The 19,670-nt window shown below is 37.1% G+C and overlaps 1 protein-coding gene across 12 annotated transcripts in view; it reads left to right on the forward strand.

Annotated features, from left to right (window-relative positions):
• The window catches only part of LOC129773587 (myotubularin-related protein 4), a 113,350-nt gene that overhangs the window by 15,992 nt on the left and 77,688 nt on the right, over positions 1–19,670 (forward strand). For 10 of the 12 annotated variants that reach the window (XR_008742687.1, XR_008742688.1, XR_008742689.1 and 7 more), the window contains exon 3: positions 8,233–8,725. The exons of 1 other annotated variant lie outside the window; for it this stretch is intronic. Coding sequence is in view for 8 of the 11 variants with exons in the window: in XM_055777218.1 (XP_055633193.1) it covers positions 8,336–8,725 (390 nt within the window). In the remaining 3 variants the exon portion in view is untranslated. Of the gene's footprint in view, positions 1–8,227; positions 8,726–19,670 lie in introns of all 12 variants that reach the window. One more of the 12 variants, XM_055777217.1, reaches the window with a different exon arrangement.

Below are 19,670 nucleotides of genomic sequence, written 5' to 3' on the forward strand. Positions count from 1 at the left end.
CTGACTACCTAGCTCGTTCGCCATGGACAAAAACAGGTGGTAGTCACTTGGTGCAAGGTCCGGACTATACGGCGGATGCAAAAGAACCTCCCATCCGAGCTCCCGGAGCTTCTGGCGCGTCACCAAAGAAGTGTGTGGCCTGGCGTTGTCCTGATGGAAGACAATGCGGCCTCTGTTTATCAAAGATGGCCTCTTCTTCATGAGTGCTACCTTCAAGCGGTCCAGTTGTTGGCAGTACAGGTCCGAATTGAGCGTTTGGCCATAGGGAAGCAGCTCATAATAGATTATTCCTTGACAATCCCACCAAACACACAGCAGAACCTTCCTGGCCGTTGATGAGGGCTTGGTCACTGTCTGAGCCGCTTCAGCGGGCTTCGACCACGACCGTTTGCGCTTCACGTTGTCGTAAGTGACCCACTTTTCTTCATCGCCAGTCACCATCCGCTTCAGAAACGGGTCGATTTTGTTGCGATTCAGCAGCGATTCACATGCGTCGATACGGTCAAAGATGTTTTTTTGCATCAACGTGTGTGGCACCCATACATCGAGCTTCTTTGTGAATCCAAGCTTCTTCAAATGGTTAATAACGGTTTGATGACTTATCCCCAGCTCTTGGCCGATGCTACGGCTGCTACTATGCTGGCCTTTCTCGGCTAATTCAGCGATTTTGTCGCAATTTTCGACGACAGGCCTTCCGAAGCGTGGCGCATCTTCGACGACCTCTACACCAGAACGAAAACGTTGAAACCATCGTTGTGCGGTGGAAATGGAAACTGTATCGGGTCCATAAACTGCACAAATTTTATTGGCAGCTTGAGATGCATTTTTGCCTTTGTCATAGTAGTACTGTAAAATATGTCGGATTTTCTCTTTATTTTGCTCCATATTTGCGACACTATAACTCACGAACGACTTAACCAAACAAAACACTGTCAAGGACTATATTATAGCGCGCAAAAATACCTTTCCAACAAGCTATAGTATGACTCGATACAATGAATACAACTAGAACTACGCGCTTACAACGACACCTCGCGGAAATACCGCAGGACTTTTTTGACAGCCTAATATATATCATAAAATATCTAGGTAAATATCATTTTTGAAACCAAGAGTGGAACTATATTATTATCATTTAATCTGGTAGCGGTAACAAACAACGCATACTGTTCCCTTTTCATGCAAAAATTGTATGTGTGATAGATGAAAGTATTCTAAAAACTTCTAGTGAGGGTGAACATTGAAAATAATGTCTGAATAATTTGAAATAAAAATCCGCGAAGCCCGTTTAAAGGCGGAGTTAGGTTGCAGAGCGGTCAATGTATTCGCAAATGTGGATGAAATCTGAATGAATTATTGAATAGACCTCGTTTTAATCCACTCGAATGAGTTCCAACTTGCAATTAGATTTCGTATTTTAAATTTCAACGTTTTTCAAATTTTAATGATTTTTTTCCTGAAATAGATTATCTGACAATGTTTACAAAATGAAAAACATCATGTTCTCACCTGTGTGTAACCGTATGTGGTATTTCATCAAACCTCCGTCTGCGAGGCTTTTCTGCTTTTATGACGGATTTTCTTTTGCGGAGCATCCAAACTACCTTTTCTTGCAGCCGGAATTATAAAGGTGTTGTTTTCTTCTTCGTCTATTTTTCTGATATAAGAGTTTTTCATTTTGTCTATTGATTAGCGTTTCGGGTTTCTGTTCGATTGTCTATCCGTCTCGGAAATGTAATCATTATTTGACAGCTGGTGGCCATCAATCAATAACTCTGGCGCCATCTCGGAAATGTTGTTGACGGTTATGAACTCTTGGTGGCATTTGTCGCATGTAGGATAACTACTTAACTGGGGACTGAAGACCACTTGTAACAGTAATTCATTAATTTACAAACTAAAAGCATCTAAAGCTTAGACTCCGTATTAGATTGTGTAGCATCTCCAATCTGTATATTCTATGGATGACTTAGTCGGCGACAGTCTATTTGTAAACAATACCGACAACACTTCCAGTATGGCTCAAAGTACATAAAGGGTGTGTCACATCAAATTGCATCACGGAAAAAACGCTGTAGAAATTTAATTTTGAGGAATTATATCTTCAGCTCTCGCTTATAATCAGATAAGAGTGTATAGATCACGTTGGCCATGCTTCACTGTCAATTTTTTGTAAATTTGGAAAAATGTCGTCGAACGAAAAAGAGCGTCGTGAATTAATCCTGTGCACTCATTTCGAGAATCCGGAGTTGTCACATCGGGACATCGGTAAGATGCTGGGAATCGTCCAATCCACGGTCAGCAGAGTACTAAAACGATACTTCGAGAACCTAACCATCTACCGGAAGGTGAAGAACGGCAAAAATGGATGCTCCGTCAGTGAAAAAGATCACAAGCGCGTAGTTAAGCAGTTTAGACGTGATCCGAGAAGTTCGGTCCGGGATGTCGCCAATATGCTGAATTTGTCAAGTTCATTCGTCCAGCGGACCAAGCAGCGGGAGGGGCTGCGTACACACAAGGTTCAGAAGGCTCCTAACCGCGACGAAAGGCAAAACATGGTGGGGAAGACGCGAGCCCGGAAGCTGTACACCGAAATGCTGACGAAACCGCATTGCCTGGTAACCTACGAAACCTACGTCAAAGCGGGCTTTCGTCAGCTGCCGGGCCTGTTGTTCTTCTCCGCAGAGGACAAATTCAGCGTTCCGGAGGAGATTCGCAAGCAGAAACTATCCAAGTTTGGCAAAAAGTACATGGTGTGGCAAGCGATCTGCTCTGGCGGAAAGTGGAGCGCCCCCTTCGTGATGACCGGCACGGTAAACGGGCTGGTTTACCTTAAGTAGTGCCTACAGAAGCGCTTACTACCACTATTGAAGCAGCACGAGGGCCCGACCATCTTCTGGCCGGATCTCGCTTCGTGTCACTATTCAAAGGATGTGTTGGAGTGGTACGAAGCCAACGGGGTCACCTTCGTGCCAAAGGAAATGAACCCGCCCAACGCGCCGGAGCTTCGCCCAATAGAGAAATATTGGGCGATTATGAAGCAGGTCCTCCGGAAGAACCCAAAAGTTGTCAAATCGGAGGCGGACTTCAAGAGAAAATGGATTTCTGTTAAAATAAAACTACAACCTGACGTTGTACAGAACCTTATGGACGGGGTAAAGAGGAAGGTGCAAGCATACGGGCTTGGGCTCGAAGTATGAATAAAAAGAAAATGCCAAAAGTTGTTTAATAGTTTTTATTTTACTGTCTAAAATTTTCAAAAGGATCGGTCTACTGGGCGAATTTCTACAGCGTTTTTTCCGTGATGCAATTTGATGTGACACACCCTTTATCGCATGATTACATCACCTGATATTTATATATACACACCTTATTTATATATACACACCTTGATCAAAACAAACCCAGCTCGTCGGGCTGACAGCTCAGACTAGAGATGGGCAAATCAGCTCATCATGGTAAGCGGCTCAGAGCCGTTCAGCTCATACAAGTGAGCTGCTCATTTGGTACAGCTCTTCAGCTCAGTTGAATTTTGCGGTTGTCCACACAATTGCATATGAAACATAACTACCATGGGACATTTTATAGTGTACATTTTCTTAATAGACGGAAAGCAAAAAAAAATAAACGAATTTAATTTGTAATTGTACACAAACTAAAACTAATATGAATTCTAATAATATAATATACAACAAATATTGAATGCTGAAATCCAACATAGAAGTTGCTTTAGGATATGCCGAACTTAAACAACAGAAGAACCAGCGGTTGTCAAATAAATTTATGTCGCTTAACTTCCTGGGATGCCATCGAATGACGAATTCCCAAGGTTTTCCAATCCATCTGTGGGCCGCAGTCAGTTTTTTCATGGTTCCTAATCAATAACCACTTGACAGATTACGATGAAATTCTGTCAACGTAAATATTACACTCTTGACTGGTTTCAATCAAAATTCCATCCATTTTTATCCACTCACTGAATAGTTACAAATTCATCAATGTGTCTAACTTTTCTCGAGTAGTCTTCAATATACACACAAATATGCATACAAATACGTAGTTCATAATATAATACATAGTGAAATGGGCATTCATCAAACCGAACGCTGTGCAATATCGACAATTCTTCTTAATGGAATTTGAAACAGCGCATCCTTCAATCACGAAGAAAAACCTAGTACACCCAAATCCGTGAAAAATATCTCATGATCCGCCTCAACTCCGAACATCCATAGTATGTCATTCGAACTCCGGAATAGAACATCGGGATTTGCACATTTGTTTGTTCAGACTACGATAACGGTTGTTTTTTTTTTCTAGATCATACAATTCGTGTGTCCAACTCGGCTAGTGTTTTTGAAGAACATCGATAACATTTGGACAATAATCTCATGTTCGATCAATGAAGTGCGACCTAAATAGTTATTTGATGTTAATGGGTTCAATCACTGCTCTTCCCTTGTTAAATCATGATCCATTTCGGTTGTCTCTTGTGCTATTTCCGAAACTTCCAGGAGATCCGAACGGATCCGTCAACGGATTGCATAAAATTTCAGGTAAAAATGAACTTCCTGGACCCTTCCCTCGACAACTCCTTCGCCGAACTCGAATTTACACATACGATATTGCTGATTCTACTTCTTATATGACCCTAACGTTCCTAGAGGAACTTTGCTGTCTCAACGTAGGACTACTTGCGTCATTTTTATTAGTACTTAGTTGAGATTTCTAGCCAAATAACACGCCTTGAATGCATTCTGAGTGGCAAGTTCCACGGGAGCCCCAATATTGCTGGTTAGGGATATCTAAACCTCCACAACCTGTTTTGGCAGTTGATCTTCACAATATTTCTTCCATTTTGTTGCCAGCTTGCATACCGTCAAAGTTCATCCGAAGATCAGATCAAGACTTTATACGAAATCCATCTGCTTCTTGAAGTTCGAATTTTCAGATGGGTAAATACAACGCGTACTTAAAATCTAGACGTATCGAAGCCATAAGGAGTTGACGCTTCTTCTAAAACGGAGACGATAACACACGACAAGTAAGTCTCATTGAAATCCCAGTTTTCCAAAGTGTAAAACCACACTCTAGTATCCACTCACTTAGGAATGAAGAGAGTTTCGATGATCTTGTGCGGAGTAACTTTAAGTTTAACAATCGAATATTCGTCGATCCATCCCCATGTTAATATTTCCACATTTTCCTTTGTACCTACTTTACATGTTCCTACTATGAGCAATTCCAAATGAAATCGGCAAATGACAAAACATGAGTATTTTTGATTCGAATGAAAGTGTGTATTCCGTTTGGGTTAGAGGAAATATGAGTTTTCCACAACAATTGGGAATTTTTTGACTCAAGCGTAACTTTTGAAATGGGCGTATCGATTTGAGTAAGAGAAATCTTTGATAATTTATATCTCAAAAAATATGAGTCGTACCGAAATAGTGTGTTAGAAAGAGTTATAGAGTATTGTTGGCATATTTTTTTCAATTTTTTCATATAAAATAGAAGTCATGTAGAAAATTAAAAAAATAGGCCCAAGATGGTAAAACTATTTTTGACGGAATTTGTGGAACATCGAATTTTTAGGAATTTTCGAAACTTGGAATTTTTGTATGTTAGCACTCATTCTTAGCCACAAATTATGAATTCTTATGTGATTTGGAACAAAACAGGTTATTATCAATCACCTTCTAAATGCAACCATTCTCGAGATATTTAAAAAAATATTTGTAATTTTTAATCTTTTTTATAGTAAATAATCTCTTTTGATATGTTTGTCGTATTATACCGTCATGTTCATGAAATTTTATGAATTTTCTTATATTTTCTAACAATTTTTTTGATTGATTGAAGTTTGTATTAAGATAAAAAAGATTTTTTAGTTTTGTATTAACCCACATGTTTTCGAATGTTTCGTAACGTAACTCCTAAACATATGTCTTTACCATAACGATGTATTTGGAAAAGTTGGAAATCAATTAAGTTTGGAAATTATAAGCGAAATCATAAAATCTCAGGAACATGATGGTATAACACCAGAAACATATTTAAAGGGCCTATTTACTATTAAAAAGACAATAAATTACAAATATTATTCTAAATATCTCGAGAATGGCTACATTTAGAAACAGATTGATAATAACCTTTTTTGTTTTAAATCACATCAGGATTCATAATTTGTGGCTAAAAATGATTGCTAACATACAAAAATTCGAAGTTTCGAAAATTCCTAAAAATTAGATGTTCCACAAATTTTGTCAAAAATAGTTTTACCATCATGGGCCCATTTTTTAAATTTTCTACATGACTTCTATTTTATATGAAAAAAATTGAAAATAATATAAAAAATACATATTTTGTTATATTGCAAATTAAAATTTTATTTTGTAAATAAAAAAAGAGTATTAATTTTTCCTCTCAGTGTGTATTTTTTTCAAATCAAGCCAACAATACTCTATAACTCTTTCTAACACACTATTTCGGTACGACTCATAGTTTTTGAGATATAAATTATCAAAGATTTCTCTTACTAAAATTGATACTACCTTTTCAAAAGTTACACTTGAGTCAAAAAATGAACCATAATGATGTATTCGGAAAAGTTGTTGGAAATTATAAGCAAATTCATAAAATTTCATGAACATGACGGTGTAACACGACAAACATATTAAAAGTGATTATTTACTATAAAAAACAATAAATTAGAATTATTTTTTTTAAATATCTCGAGAATGGTTGCATTTGGAAGGAGATTGATAAAAACCTTTTTTTGTTTTAAATAACATGAGGATTCATAAAATGAAAAAAAATCCTATAAATTCGATGTTCCACAAAGTTTGTTAAAAATAGTTTTACCGTCTTGGGCCCATTTTTTTTAATTTTCCACATGACTTCTATTTTGTATGAAAACATTTTTAAAAAAATGAAAAATATGTATTTTGGATATTGCAAATTGAATTTTTATTTTCTAAATAAAATAAAGAGCACTAATTTTTTTTTTTCAGTGTACAATTTTTTCATATTCAACCATCAATACTCTATAACTCTTTCTAAGACACTATTTCGGGTCGACTCATAGTTTTTAGGATATAAATTGTCAAAGATTTCTCTTACTAAAATCGATACGCCCATTTCAAAAGTTACGCTTGAGTCAAAAAATTCCCAATTGCTGTGAAAAACTCATATTTCCTCCAACCCAAACGGAATACACACTTTCATTGGAATCAAAAATACAAGTTTTTAAAATCAGCATTTTTAGGACGATTTCATTTGGAACTGCTGCTATACTTCATGTAGCGCTCAAGATTCGTGGATTTATCGGTTAGCGTGGCACATATGAGGGCTGCGGGCACAATCCCTATTTTCCGGTCAAGTACATTATCTCCTATTATCCTGTGAAGCGACTCTAGGAAATATTTGTTTAGTGATTGTTTTTCGCACATATGTTCAATTGAACTAGCGTCAATGTGTATATCAAATCAGGTATCCGACAAAGGTTAATACTAGAGACTCAGGTAATAAAACTCCCATTCCATACTCAGTAGGTCGTATAATACGTAGGCGAATTCCACTCAGAGAAAGAGAGGAAATATTCTTGTATGAGTGCTGTGGATTCGTAGATTCATGGGTTCATGGATTTATATGTCTTGTTTTGTAATACCTGCTACCGGTGCGAAGAAATATTCGTATGAAGATCTGAAGCTAAAAAGAGGTTCTTTCGTCGCGAATCCATCGGTCATCATCAACAATAGTCCCAAGGCGCTGCAATACTTAATATTCGACCCTTTAACCCTTTGCGGTCGGAATTAATTTCCCTTGAAAGAGATCCTCTTATCTTTCCACGCTAATAATATTTTGTTTATACCGAGTATTGTTACTTATTAATAATAGAAACTTCACATACATTTGTGATAAAGTTCACTTGACATTGAAATTCGTTGAGAAAAAATGTAAACTGTCACAACGTTGAATAAAGTATTCAGTATGATTCAATGCTGTGGTGGCTGAGAGCAGACAAACGAACGCAAAGGGTTAATACTTCCGAGAAATCCCAAGAATTCGCAAAAAAGTTTAAAAATTCGTAATTTTCATTTGAGTCGGTGCAACATCAGAGTGAACTCCTAACGGTGGTTCAATGATTAGAGGCTCGACATGAGTGATCAAGGATTATTAAAGAACTATAATAGTGGTAATTTTATTAAAAATGTTTTTTCTAAAGCACAGGTCCGAAACTAATACAATTTTGATCGTGGAGAAATCTTTGTGGCGCTGAGAGCAGTCTACTCCTGGAATAGTCGTCGTACAGGTCCCAGACGTATCATACAAGATGGGCAACTATTTCAGTGAAACTCTTGGGGAAGACAATAATGGCGGTATACAACCTGAGGAATCGCAGCCGCAAGACACTAATGGCTGTGCAGAACCTGAGGAATCACAGGGGCAGGAAAATAATGACAGTTCACAACCCAAAGAATCTTTGCCGCAAGATGATAACGACTGCGCACCGCCTGATGAAACGTCGCCGCAGGTCAATACTAGCAGTGCACCTAAACCTGAAGAAACGCAGCCGCAAGTCGATAACAGCAGTGCTCCTCCTGAGGAATCAGAGTCGCAGACCATTTCCAACAGTGCACCATCTGCGAAGCCACTGCCACAAGTCAACGACAGCGGTGTACCTTCTACGGGATCACACCCTCAAGTCGTCGCCGTCAAAAAGGTAAGTCTATCCATAGAACCTAGAATAGTGGATTTATTTACGTATAATCTCGAAGGTAATTTAAGTTTCTTCGATAATATTGCTAGAATTGAGATCCGAGCCTGAATTTAATGTTCCTGATTGGACATTACAACAAATTTAGATTTTTGAATTTCATGTATTAAGAGAGTCCAGCTTTGAGTTTCGGATTCAGGATCCAAATTTCTCATACAATGTTTCTGAAATGGAATTCAGATCCTAATTTAATATCAAGCGAATATTCAGCTCCTACGTGTAACTAGTAAGTAAGCTCCGTAAGTTTTGTGACTAGTAAGAAAAACACGGCAAATGGGTCATAAAGAATGGCTTTATTAGTTTCAAAATACTCTCCATTACGATCAACATCCATTCCACATCGAAAGTGGTACCTCCAAAACCCCAACGCATCTTGTTTAGAGTTTAGATCAGCGGTACTCAACCTTTTTTTTCATGAGGGCCGAAAACACACAGGTCGCAAAATATGTTGTTGACTCCAAGACGCGACCGCATTGTTGACGTAAAATAAACAACGTAAATAGAAATTTGAGAATGAAACCCTTTGATAAAAATATTTTTTAGCACTGACAACAACCGATGAACGCATTATTTCACTTATGGGCGCGAATGTTTCACGAAGAATTAAAACGCTAATTTGAGCAGATTTTCAAATCAACCCTTAGCATTAACTTATACTATTGATCGCTGTCTAAAGCGATACTGAAACACTCAACTTATAGAGTATTCAAGTAGTTTTTCCATATCTCAAAATTATAGTATAGTATAGTAAAATCACATTTCCAGCGCTCCCAAAATCAAAACTCCAAAGAACCCTCAGAACGGCAATAGAAAATTCGAACCGATTGTGTGGTGGGTGGCGAAAACGACAGCAGCCGCTGCAGAACATATTGTTACCTTTAGTTTTGCACCGAAGGAAGCACCTCTCACCGCTGTAAAATACATTTTTTTCACATCTGGCTTGGAAACTTTGAAGCCACTTTTAACCCTGAAACAATTCACGAAAATTTTATGATAATTCTGAAAAAAGTCACCAATATTTATCAGTTATCCAGCTAGCATCCAGATGACAGCGATGCTTTCCAAATGACCATTCTTACGACCGATTGTTTAGTTCAGCTTTCCAAACTATCGTTTTTAAAGGATGAAGGAACCGAAAAAGATTGACAGTCTGAGAAAGCCTCGGTAATACAAAACATGATCATCATTGCACCAATCAATTCCAGCTCCCATTCAGCAAAAAATATCGAAATTCATCGAAATTTTTAAAATAACTCTTTAGTCGAATGTTTCGGTGGTCTTGAAGAAGATCGATGGGTTTGTGTGGTTTTGTAGAAGCAGCTGAAGATGGATGATTCCTGATTCATGCGAGAACAATACACGAGATTTGTGTCTTATTGTTAATGTATGTGGGGCACTCGGTATGCATCGCATATATACATGGTCTCTAACTACCGTTATCTATTTGATAGCGCATAAAATTAGCAATTCGTACATGTGATACAATCATACACTACCAATATCCGCCTAACGGCATGAAAACCAACGGAACACATCCTATTTAATTCTTCCTTTCTGTTGTGCTTCCGCCCATCAGTGCAAACTCTGCACTATACTTGCTCCGCGCATGTTTTGTAGCGAACTTTGTTGCATGTGTTAAAACACGGTAGCGAAATAGAAACTGAGGTTGACCAGTTTGAACACAATATTTCTAGTGCTTTCACGACCAGTCGATGACATGCATCAATCGCTAACTAATCTTAACTTGGACTTGGACATTCAATTAGGTATCCACTCTCGTGTTCGTAATTTTAAACCTAGAAATCAGTACAGAGGCGAAAATAATGTGATGTAAAAACACAGATGCACTCTATACCAGTAGGCAGAAAAATCGACGCGGTGCCTCCACTGAAAAAAAAATCATCTCCGTTTGCGTTATCCATCTTCCATTCTTACATTCTTGTTTTGTATCGAATATAACCGCGGTGTGTGATATCGACATTGAGCGAGTTTTCGAGCTGGAACGAAACTGTGACTTGAATAATTATCTTGATTATGGCTTTAAAAATTCTCAGTTCATTCCTTGAAAAAGGCAGATTTTGAATACTAAACTTTCGGCCTTGAGAAAGGCCATTTGAGAAGCCTTTTTGCTTATTTATACTCGATAAATAGAAAAAGGTTAAATTATTTTCTCTATCCTTATTGTCCGTAGAACGAACACTCTATTTACTATTTCACAAAAACGTACTCTGTTTTCTGACTTGGCACTATTACTGAGAGATAGGTAATGATAGGTAATGACTTCTAAGGTTTTCGTTATTGTTACACATACAAAATGGTTTAAAATGAAATAATACCAGATCATAAGCCACGTCTTGTTTCGAGTAATAATGCGTTTTTAGGACAATGAGTTTGATTTAACCTTGTCTGGTAAAGTCAAAGTGGTAACTTTTATGCATTGAATTCAATTCATTTAGCACTAATTTCGGCGCAACAATGGGAACCTGGAACATCAACTACGGTTCTATTACCAATGTTCATGTTTTGGGTTACTTTTTCCACAACTTTCGACCTATGATAGTCAGAGAGTATTGAGTTTTCTCGTGTTTATGTTGGAATGTCTATGGGAAATTGTTTTGCGATAATTTACTATTGAGAATATACAGCATTAATAATCATTGGCTCCGGATTTTTCTACCACTCCAACCCGTTTGAAGGATACCAGTGCATATAACAAACGGTGTCTCGAGGGTCATCATTTGAAGTAGAGTAGTGCGAGGCAAAGGTGCGTATCTAACTTTTGTCGTCCAATAACTCTCGGAATAAAAGCAAATAAAATTCGGTTAGCTTACCAAATTGTAACTATGGGCCTGATTCTCGAATACACTACGAATACACTTCACGGTGGAAACGGAATGAAACGTATTCGCGATGACATCGGTACAGTGTCGACATCTGGATACGAGATTAGTTAGTTCCACTAAATTTATCATTATAATATCAAATTATCTTCAGATGAAATTTTTGTATGAGATTATTATATCACATGAAGAAAACAAAGTTTTCCACTCACATTGAAAACCAGTTTGATACGGAGAAATTAATTTTCATTAATGATTTTTTATTTGAAAAGTGCTCATTCTGCCTGAAAACTCATCATTATCTTCGACGCTTCACTAACTCGTAAAACATAGTTCAATGGCGTGCCGTTTATTTCGTTTCCACCGTGAAGTGTATTCGAGAATCAGGCCCTATGTATATTACCTTCGAAACTTAGTACAAGAACTTCTCGCGTTTTGTTTGTGGTTGGACAAATACCTATTTTAATACAAAATGACAAATGCCAACTTTTGCCTCATAGTAGAGGCAAAAGTGCGCACTTATTTAATTGAACTTCTGAGTTAACTTGTAACAAAAATGAATGCTTTATCATTACCAGCGTAGTATCATTATTCGAGTGTGTAGGCAACATCCAGTGGAGAGGAGAGGGGTGTTGTATGATGTTTTATGGGTGGAATTATGGTCGTTATGGTCGTATGGTTGTAATGGTCGAACATGAATTGGGAATTTTTGGGAGGGAGGAGACTGGCAATATAAGATATCTCAAAATGTCCTACACTTGAAACAGAATTCTTTGTATTAACAAATCAAGTTTATAAATACATAGTTACCTTCATCTGATTTATTTGAAACTCATTGTTGAAAAATATACAATATTTATTTGAAGTTAATTGTGAAAACATAAACATAGACGAAACATAACCGTTATTCAATTGAATGCATAGTGAAAATAAAAACATTTTTCATTTGAAATTCATTTTGAATTATTTTTAATCGATTGTTTATTTTTCTTCCTCATCTTGGATTTCTGTTCTGAGGTTCGAAGAGACGGACGATGTTTCCTCATGAAGCTAGAAGCCCAACCCATTCCTGGAGGCTTTCGCAAAATCAAACGCCAGGCGCTGTAAATCTTTGAGAGTTATACAATAGAAAACTTTTTCCAGCGCTCTGCAGTGGTCCAGCAGATCCTCAGAATGTTCACTCGTAAATACTTGTCTGAACCGCCCTAGATGCTCATTGGCACAACTCAACAGAAGTAGAAATGTCAAAAAAAGAAGATTCAAATCATAAATCACTTATTTATATGAGCCTGAAATAACGAGGTTTGCCGCAATCCGACGCTTCGAGACTCCCTCGCAAAGCCTGTGTCGGGCCATTTGAGCATTTCTGGAGTGCATTTCTTCAAACTAGTTTCCTTCGTGTGGGTCCCGTTATAAATTCGATTGAAAAGATTTTATAATTTTGTAAATTTTGTAAAAAAGTAAAACGATTGTGCGAACTTTTGCCCCACAGCCACTGCGCACTTTTTCCCCACAGCCACTGCGCACTTTTGCCCCACAGACATTTTTTCAACTTATCGAAATTCTAAGTTCTTTTGAACTTTTTCACAAAAAAGAATACGCACTACTATCTTCTACAGAGTGAAGGTTTCGTTGACAATATAGTTTCGAACAGTTATTTTAAGAAAGTAAATCGTCATCCTCAAAATTGAAAAAAATAGATCAAAATAACGCAAAACTCTTCTTACCTCATAACTTTTTGCCACTTTCATGAAATGTATCTTGTTTATATGTGTAATAATGTATCAAACGAATACACTGTTGTCGAATGTTTATGCTCGTTTATTTAAAAAAGGCCAATGCGCACTATTGCCAGCACTACTCTAAGTAAAATTTGCGCATTTCTGAACAATTAATAGAACTTAATTCAAATGAAGCAGTTCCCAACAATCATAGTCCTACGTCAAGCTTCCGTGCGTGCCCCCGTAGGTTCAACCCTATCTACTTTTTTCGGTAGATCAGTTTTTTCAGGGTATTGCTATCAGGACTGACAAAAAATCCTGAGAATGAAAAAGGAGAAGGGCATAGAGCCGAGAAACTGACATGACGATAATAGTCGATTGAAGGCAAAATATTATATTATATATAAGCAACCGCAACGAAAACATGAGATATGATTCAACAGCTCGTTCGAACGGCTTATCTGTAATCTAGGAAACAGGATACAATAATGTCCCAAACGCTCCATCGCACGTGCAAAAACGCTGATCCTCTATCTATTTTGCAGCGTTTGCAAATCGGAAGAAAAAATATTTGCTTTGCATAGTTCAAGCGCAAACAAAGTGCAGTCGTGTCCAGCGTTGCACCAAATAGAGGAGATGTATCTAAAACGCGCCTGCCGGGCAATTTGACCTGCCTGATTTTCTCGTAAACCAGCAAGAATAGAAATGCAATGGATATAGGCAATCGTGCTAGTCAATGATAGAATCCAACCATGCAAGTTTTACATTTGTATAACATGCTTTAAAAAATAAGAAAAATGATTTTCTTTGGAAGCGATTTTCGATGTAATTTTCTACATAATTTCTATAAGGTTTTTGTTGCTTGAAACCGATTCAGAGGCGATAACTGTGGGTCATATTTATTGAGTCGAGTTCCCAGTGAATATCTCAGATGATGAAAATGGTAAGAAAGGATTCTTTTCTTTCTCAATTCGATATTTTCCGCATCAGCTTAACATCGGGCAGTATCGCATACCCTCGATCGGGGCAATTTGCTCGCTTTTGGCCGTAAACATTCTCACGAGAGAAATAGCTTGTATGTGAGGGATGCCAGATGATTTTTTTCAAATATCTCTCCATGGCACGAATAAATGTCTTCAAATGTAATCATAATGAACAAAAATGAGTAAACCATCACGATATTTCAAAATCATGTTCGATAAATCACACAAACTATTGTTTTCACATACTTTGAAATGATCTCAGTATGTTTTCACAAAATTAAATGTCTTCAAAACGAAAACATGTCTTCACATCTGGCATCTATATTATGTGCTCAGAGAATGCAGGAAAACAAGAGCGCGGACTGGAGAATTAATACTCGAATACTGGGAGAACACGCTCACCGGAGGAACGATTTCTTCTCTTCGCTGGTGGGCTTGAAGGGAATAGATTGATGAAATGTCTCATTTATACAAGCTGTTTCTCTGAGCTTTATAGTCTCTGAGTGAAACAACTCATGGGCATATTATACTTCTGCTGGGCCATTTAACACCGTATGATTGGTGTTCCGGCCCGAGCCAAGGCGGAACTCAAATCAGGAAAAAAAACACAAGTTAATTTTTCACACTTTATTCACAACAAAATAATTACACTTGAAAACACTAAACTAAACACAAAACACAGCTCATCTGAAAAAAACAACAATAAGGATTAGCTATTTAAATGAATTGTTACTTACCTCAGTTTTGTCCAAGAGCTCCAAATGGTACACAATTACCTGAAAAGTAAATTGTAAATCAAAGGTATTATTTCAAACAATCAACTTACCTCAAAAGCGATGTCCAAACAATAACAATTCACCAGAGAACAAACTGACTTTTCTAGAAAGGTATCAGACAGGGATAGAAAATTTCTATTGCTATAATATAAGGTCTATTGTTTATAGCGAACATTCTAGAACAACCCGAGCAAAGATACCATCCACAATAGAATTCACTAGAGCGTGTATCATATAAATAGGGCACGTAATGTACAGAGCTTCATTCGTTAATAAACCATCGTAGAGTAAAGTCTCGCTATCTTTTGCAAATTTAAATTCGGAAGAAGGAAATTATAAGCTGTCCGGTTAACGTTTTCTCCGTCGGAAAGTGAAATTCGGCATAGCCAGAAGTACTGGCGTAAACAATTGGAAATTTAGAATTTGGGCGCCTTACAAAATAAAATTCGTAGCACTTTTGTTATTGAGTATCTAAAATACAGAACGATTGCAAATAACTGAGGGTTAACTAATTTACGTACTGACGTAGTTGTTTCCTTAAATTTTAAGAACACGGTCAAGATAAATCCATTCTCGCATAGGGGGTGCGTATTACACACTTCTTCTATACCACCAAATACAAAAGCGTAAGTTGCAATGCACCCTGCCGCTTCGATTAAGAGGCTCTGGGTACGAGATGACACTAATACCTAGAGGAGCAGGGCAGACAAGTCCGGTGGTGGCTCGTTCGTTTCGTCGTGACAGTGCGTTCATTACACTCTGGGTTCTCTGGCTTCGGAAATCGTTACATACGATAACCGCGGTGGTGGATCGTTTGCCAGCTTCGCTCGGTATATAACCCGAATCACAACGACCTTGCAGCGCAGCGAACGCAATTATGTTTTCTAATAAAAATTCTCGATTCCACTTCCACCTTTTGCTTGCTTTTCGATGTGCTTGCCTGACGGTAGTGGTTTGGTTCCATTTAAGCGTTCATTCGCTTCCGTTGGGGACACCCATTCGTTCGTCCGTGGCTGGTATTTGTACACCAAATGTCCAATCCCTCAATTTATTATCCCCTCCAAACCCGGTGAACGTGGATCAATATCCAAACTTGAAGTTGAGCGGTGTTTTCTGTGCATTTCCATATTAAAATATCGGCTGTGTGATGTAATGTGTCTCTCTCACTCTTGCGCTTGATAAATGACCGATGGAGAGTATGGCTAGACCAATGAACAGATATGCAAATTTCCGGTTTGGACAATTATTGTCCATTTTATATGCCTTCCTGGGGTGCAAAGTGTCGATCCTTTCACTGGCGCATTGCTTCGTGCATCTTCCCGTGGAATGTTTGAACGGCAATTTTAATTACGTGTTTCGTCTAATTGGTAACTCATTAATTGTCCATTCCGCAATGATGAATGAGACAGCCAATTAATCGATCCGATCGTTCGGCGATAATCGAGCAATTTTTATTACGTTTGGAAACATCATTTTCATATTGAGTTTCCTTCATCGAAACGATCACTCAATTGCACATAGTCGATGGACGGTATAAACGTGAATTGGTCATATAACGCGAGCTGCAACTGGTTTTTTCAAAATGAAGAGAATATAAAGCTCTTTTGGTAGCTTTGGCTCCTACATGGTTCATCAAAGGATTAATAAAAAATCGCCAAAATTTTACGACTGACAAACCTTGAATTTTTGTATTTGTAATATTTATAATATTTATAATATTAATAATGTAATATTTGTAATATGGCTAACGCCATATGAGCCTTGATATAAATATATATTTTGGAAAAAAAAATATCTTGAATTTTCGTCTTAGATGCGAAGCACTGCGTTGATGTATCCTTGATCTTTCCATCATTGATTCCGATAAAAAATGGAGGGAAAACGATTCGAGAAGCTTTTGACTGTTGACTTTTTGATATTTGACGGATTTTGGTCGTATCAGTGGAGCTCCAACAGATTTATCATTGAAACAATATTGCTAGCAACATAAACAAGTTTGCTCACTATGATCCGAAAAATGAAGGAAGTACACTGCCGTAATTTCTTAAATTGACGCAAGCGCAAGAGGAAAGAATTTTCAGTACGAGAGTTTTTGTAAAATTGCATGTATAATCAGCATACGCGTACATTAAGAAAATCTGATCTGTACAAAATGTGTACTGTTGATGAAAAAACATTGCCATCGGCTTGATTTGCGAAAAAATGCAGTTTTATTAAAGCTATGCCACCAACGCCAGTTTGTTGTGGAAACAGCAAATTTAAATCGCTGTTTCCACAACCGATTGGCGTTCATCCATCAGAGTATGCGAGAATCTGTTTCCAATTATTTTCCCCAACATGCCGCCGTTGAGCGAATCATGAGGAAGCATCAGAGAGAAGAATCCACACATTTTTCCGACTTTGTAGCAGGTGTCGAGCAGGTTAACGTACTTGAGAGCCCGATTGTAATAATTTTGGACAGCACCAATTTTTTCGAATTCAAAATGCAATTGAAACCATCCGTGTTAAATACGATAATGCGATGTAAAACAGATACATTTTACGCGAGGATATTTTGAGTTTTGTTACAAGATGCGTTTCGATGGAGCATTTAGAAGAGTGCAGCTGTTCACCAAATTCGAAATTTACCCTTCAATCAACACTCAGCTTCAATTTATCCGAAAGAGGAATTGAGCAGGCCAGAAAAGTAAACATAACATCGTCAAGAAGCTTTGTCCCTTGATTCTTGAAGAAAAAAGACACTACATATTAGGGAATCCTTGTAATCAACAATTAAATTGTTGAGTTTGAACTATTCAGTTCTAATCTTTATGTGCTATATGTGAGAACAGAAATACACTTCAATCTAGAATAAATTTTTCCGTTAAGATGATTTTTTGAATTTAAAGTACATGATTTTATGAGCTTCTTAGTACATGATTTGTAGTTCTAAAACAAAATTGCTATTATTATTATTATCATTGCATGGGGATGGACTGCTTTTGATTAAAATATTTAGCATGCCGAGCATTTCGGAAAGTGTTTTTTACAAGAAAGAAGGCATGTGACTTTTATCATGCTGAGCGTTCATGTTGTTATGCGGAAGATGTTGTTATGTGAAATTTACTGTCCCTGATTGTTCATCCTACGCTTTCGAACAGATAAAAAAATCACATCGCGTCATAACAAAATATATATAACAAAAAACGTAAAATGTAAATTTTGGCGCTTGCGTCACTTTGCGAGATTACGGCAGTACAGAAGGAAGCCAAAAGATTGCAAGATAAAGCATTTCGTTAAAATCGTAACAGTTGCATGAAATTGATCCAAATCAAAATGAAAATGTCTCATTCTGTACTAGTATTTGAGACTCCCTCATGAAAACTTTGAACTGTATTAGTAAAACCATTTTTTAAAATCTTTTAGGAGACTTATCAGTCGTCGTTAAACTCAATTAAAAATCACAAACAATTCATTTGTTACAAAATATCGAAAGACGTTCTTAAATTTCATTGTTTGGGCTAACTAAATGTTTTAGGAGCTAAAATACTTTTAAAAATCAGGGAATATCAGGGAATTTATTTTTTGATTTTGAGTCGCCACCCTGGTACCGCATACAAATGTACAAACTTTCATGTGAAGTTATGGAAGTAAAAATGTGTTCACCGGAAATCATCCATCATATGTAAAAAATGCCCAAATGTCATGCCTTTTCTATGTCATATATTGTGTGGCAATAATTTTGTACTCGGCCCCTTAGATCCTCAATACTTTTACTGCATTCGTGAACGTTTAGTTTTACTCTTACAACTTATATAAAACATGTATTTCAGTTTAGCATACATTTGATGTCTTTTTCATTGCTTAATTCCAACGAATAGCTTCATATCGTTGACATAAAGTAGCAATTTCAGTTCTACAAGAATTACGTGACTTGAAATGGATTCGGGTTTTTAATTTGATTTGGGTTCGGGAATGTATCATAGATTTCAATTATTCACTGGTGGCTGGCGGAATATGATGCAAACCACTTTAAGAGTCCTATCTCAATCCGATATTTTTGCACATTTCAAGACAATCGTATGTTAATGCGATCAAATGCGTTACTTAAGTCCGTATATAGTTATTCTATACAAAAAAAAGGTGGGTTATAGCTATGATCATATCTATGATCATTTGTTTGTATTGATTAAATTATTTATTGAATGAAACAACAACAAAAGCTTCTTCAACTTGCATGTATTTGCAATACCAATTTTCCCAGGACCTTGGTTTTGATGGCTGTGTTGGGGAAACCGTAAACCGGGTGAATTAAAACGGGGCAGTTAGAGTTTTTAGATAGCGCTTGACATTTTACAGTTATTCAATTGCTTATCTCAAGAATAATAACATTCTATTAATTGTGATTTATGCGTAAGAATACTTCCTATCAATTGATGCAAAACATCTTTCCGATCTATTAGAAAATGTTCGAGTTAGAAGCATTCGAAATCTCTCATTTTTTCCTGCGTGTTCTGTGTTTAGGTTTTCATTTCAGCCCCCATATATTCCGGTTAGATGTAGTCAAGACTCTGCATAGTCATAGTCAACTG

The sequence above is a fragment of the Toxorhynchites rutilus genome, chromosome 3 (assembly GCF_029784135.1).
Source record: "Toxorhynchites rutilus septentrionalis strain SRP chromosome 3, ASM2978413v1, whole genome shotgun sequence".
Taxonomy (NCBI): domain Eukaryota; kingdom Metazoa; phylum Arthropoda; class Insecta; order Diptera; family Culicidae; genus Toxorhynchites; species Toxorhynchites rutilus.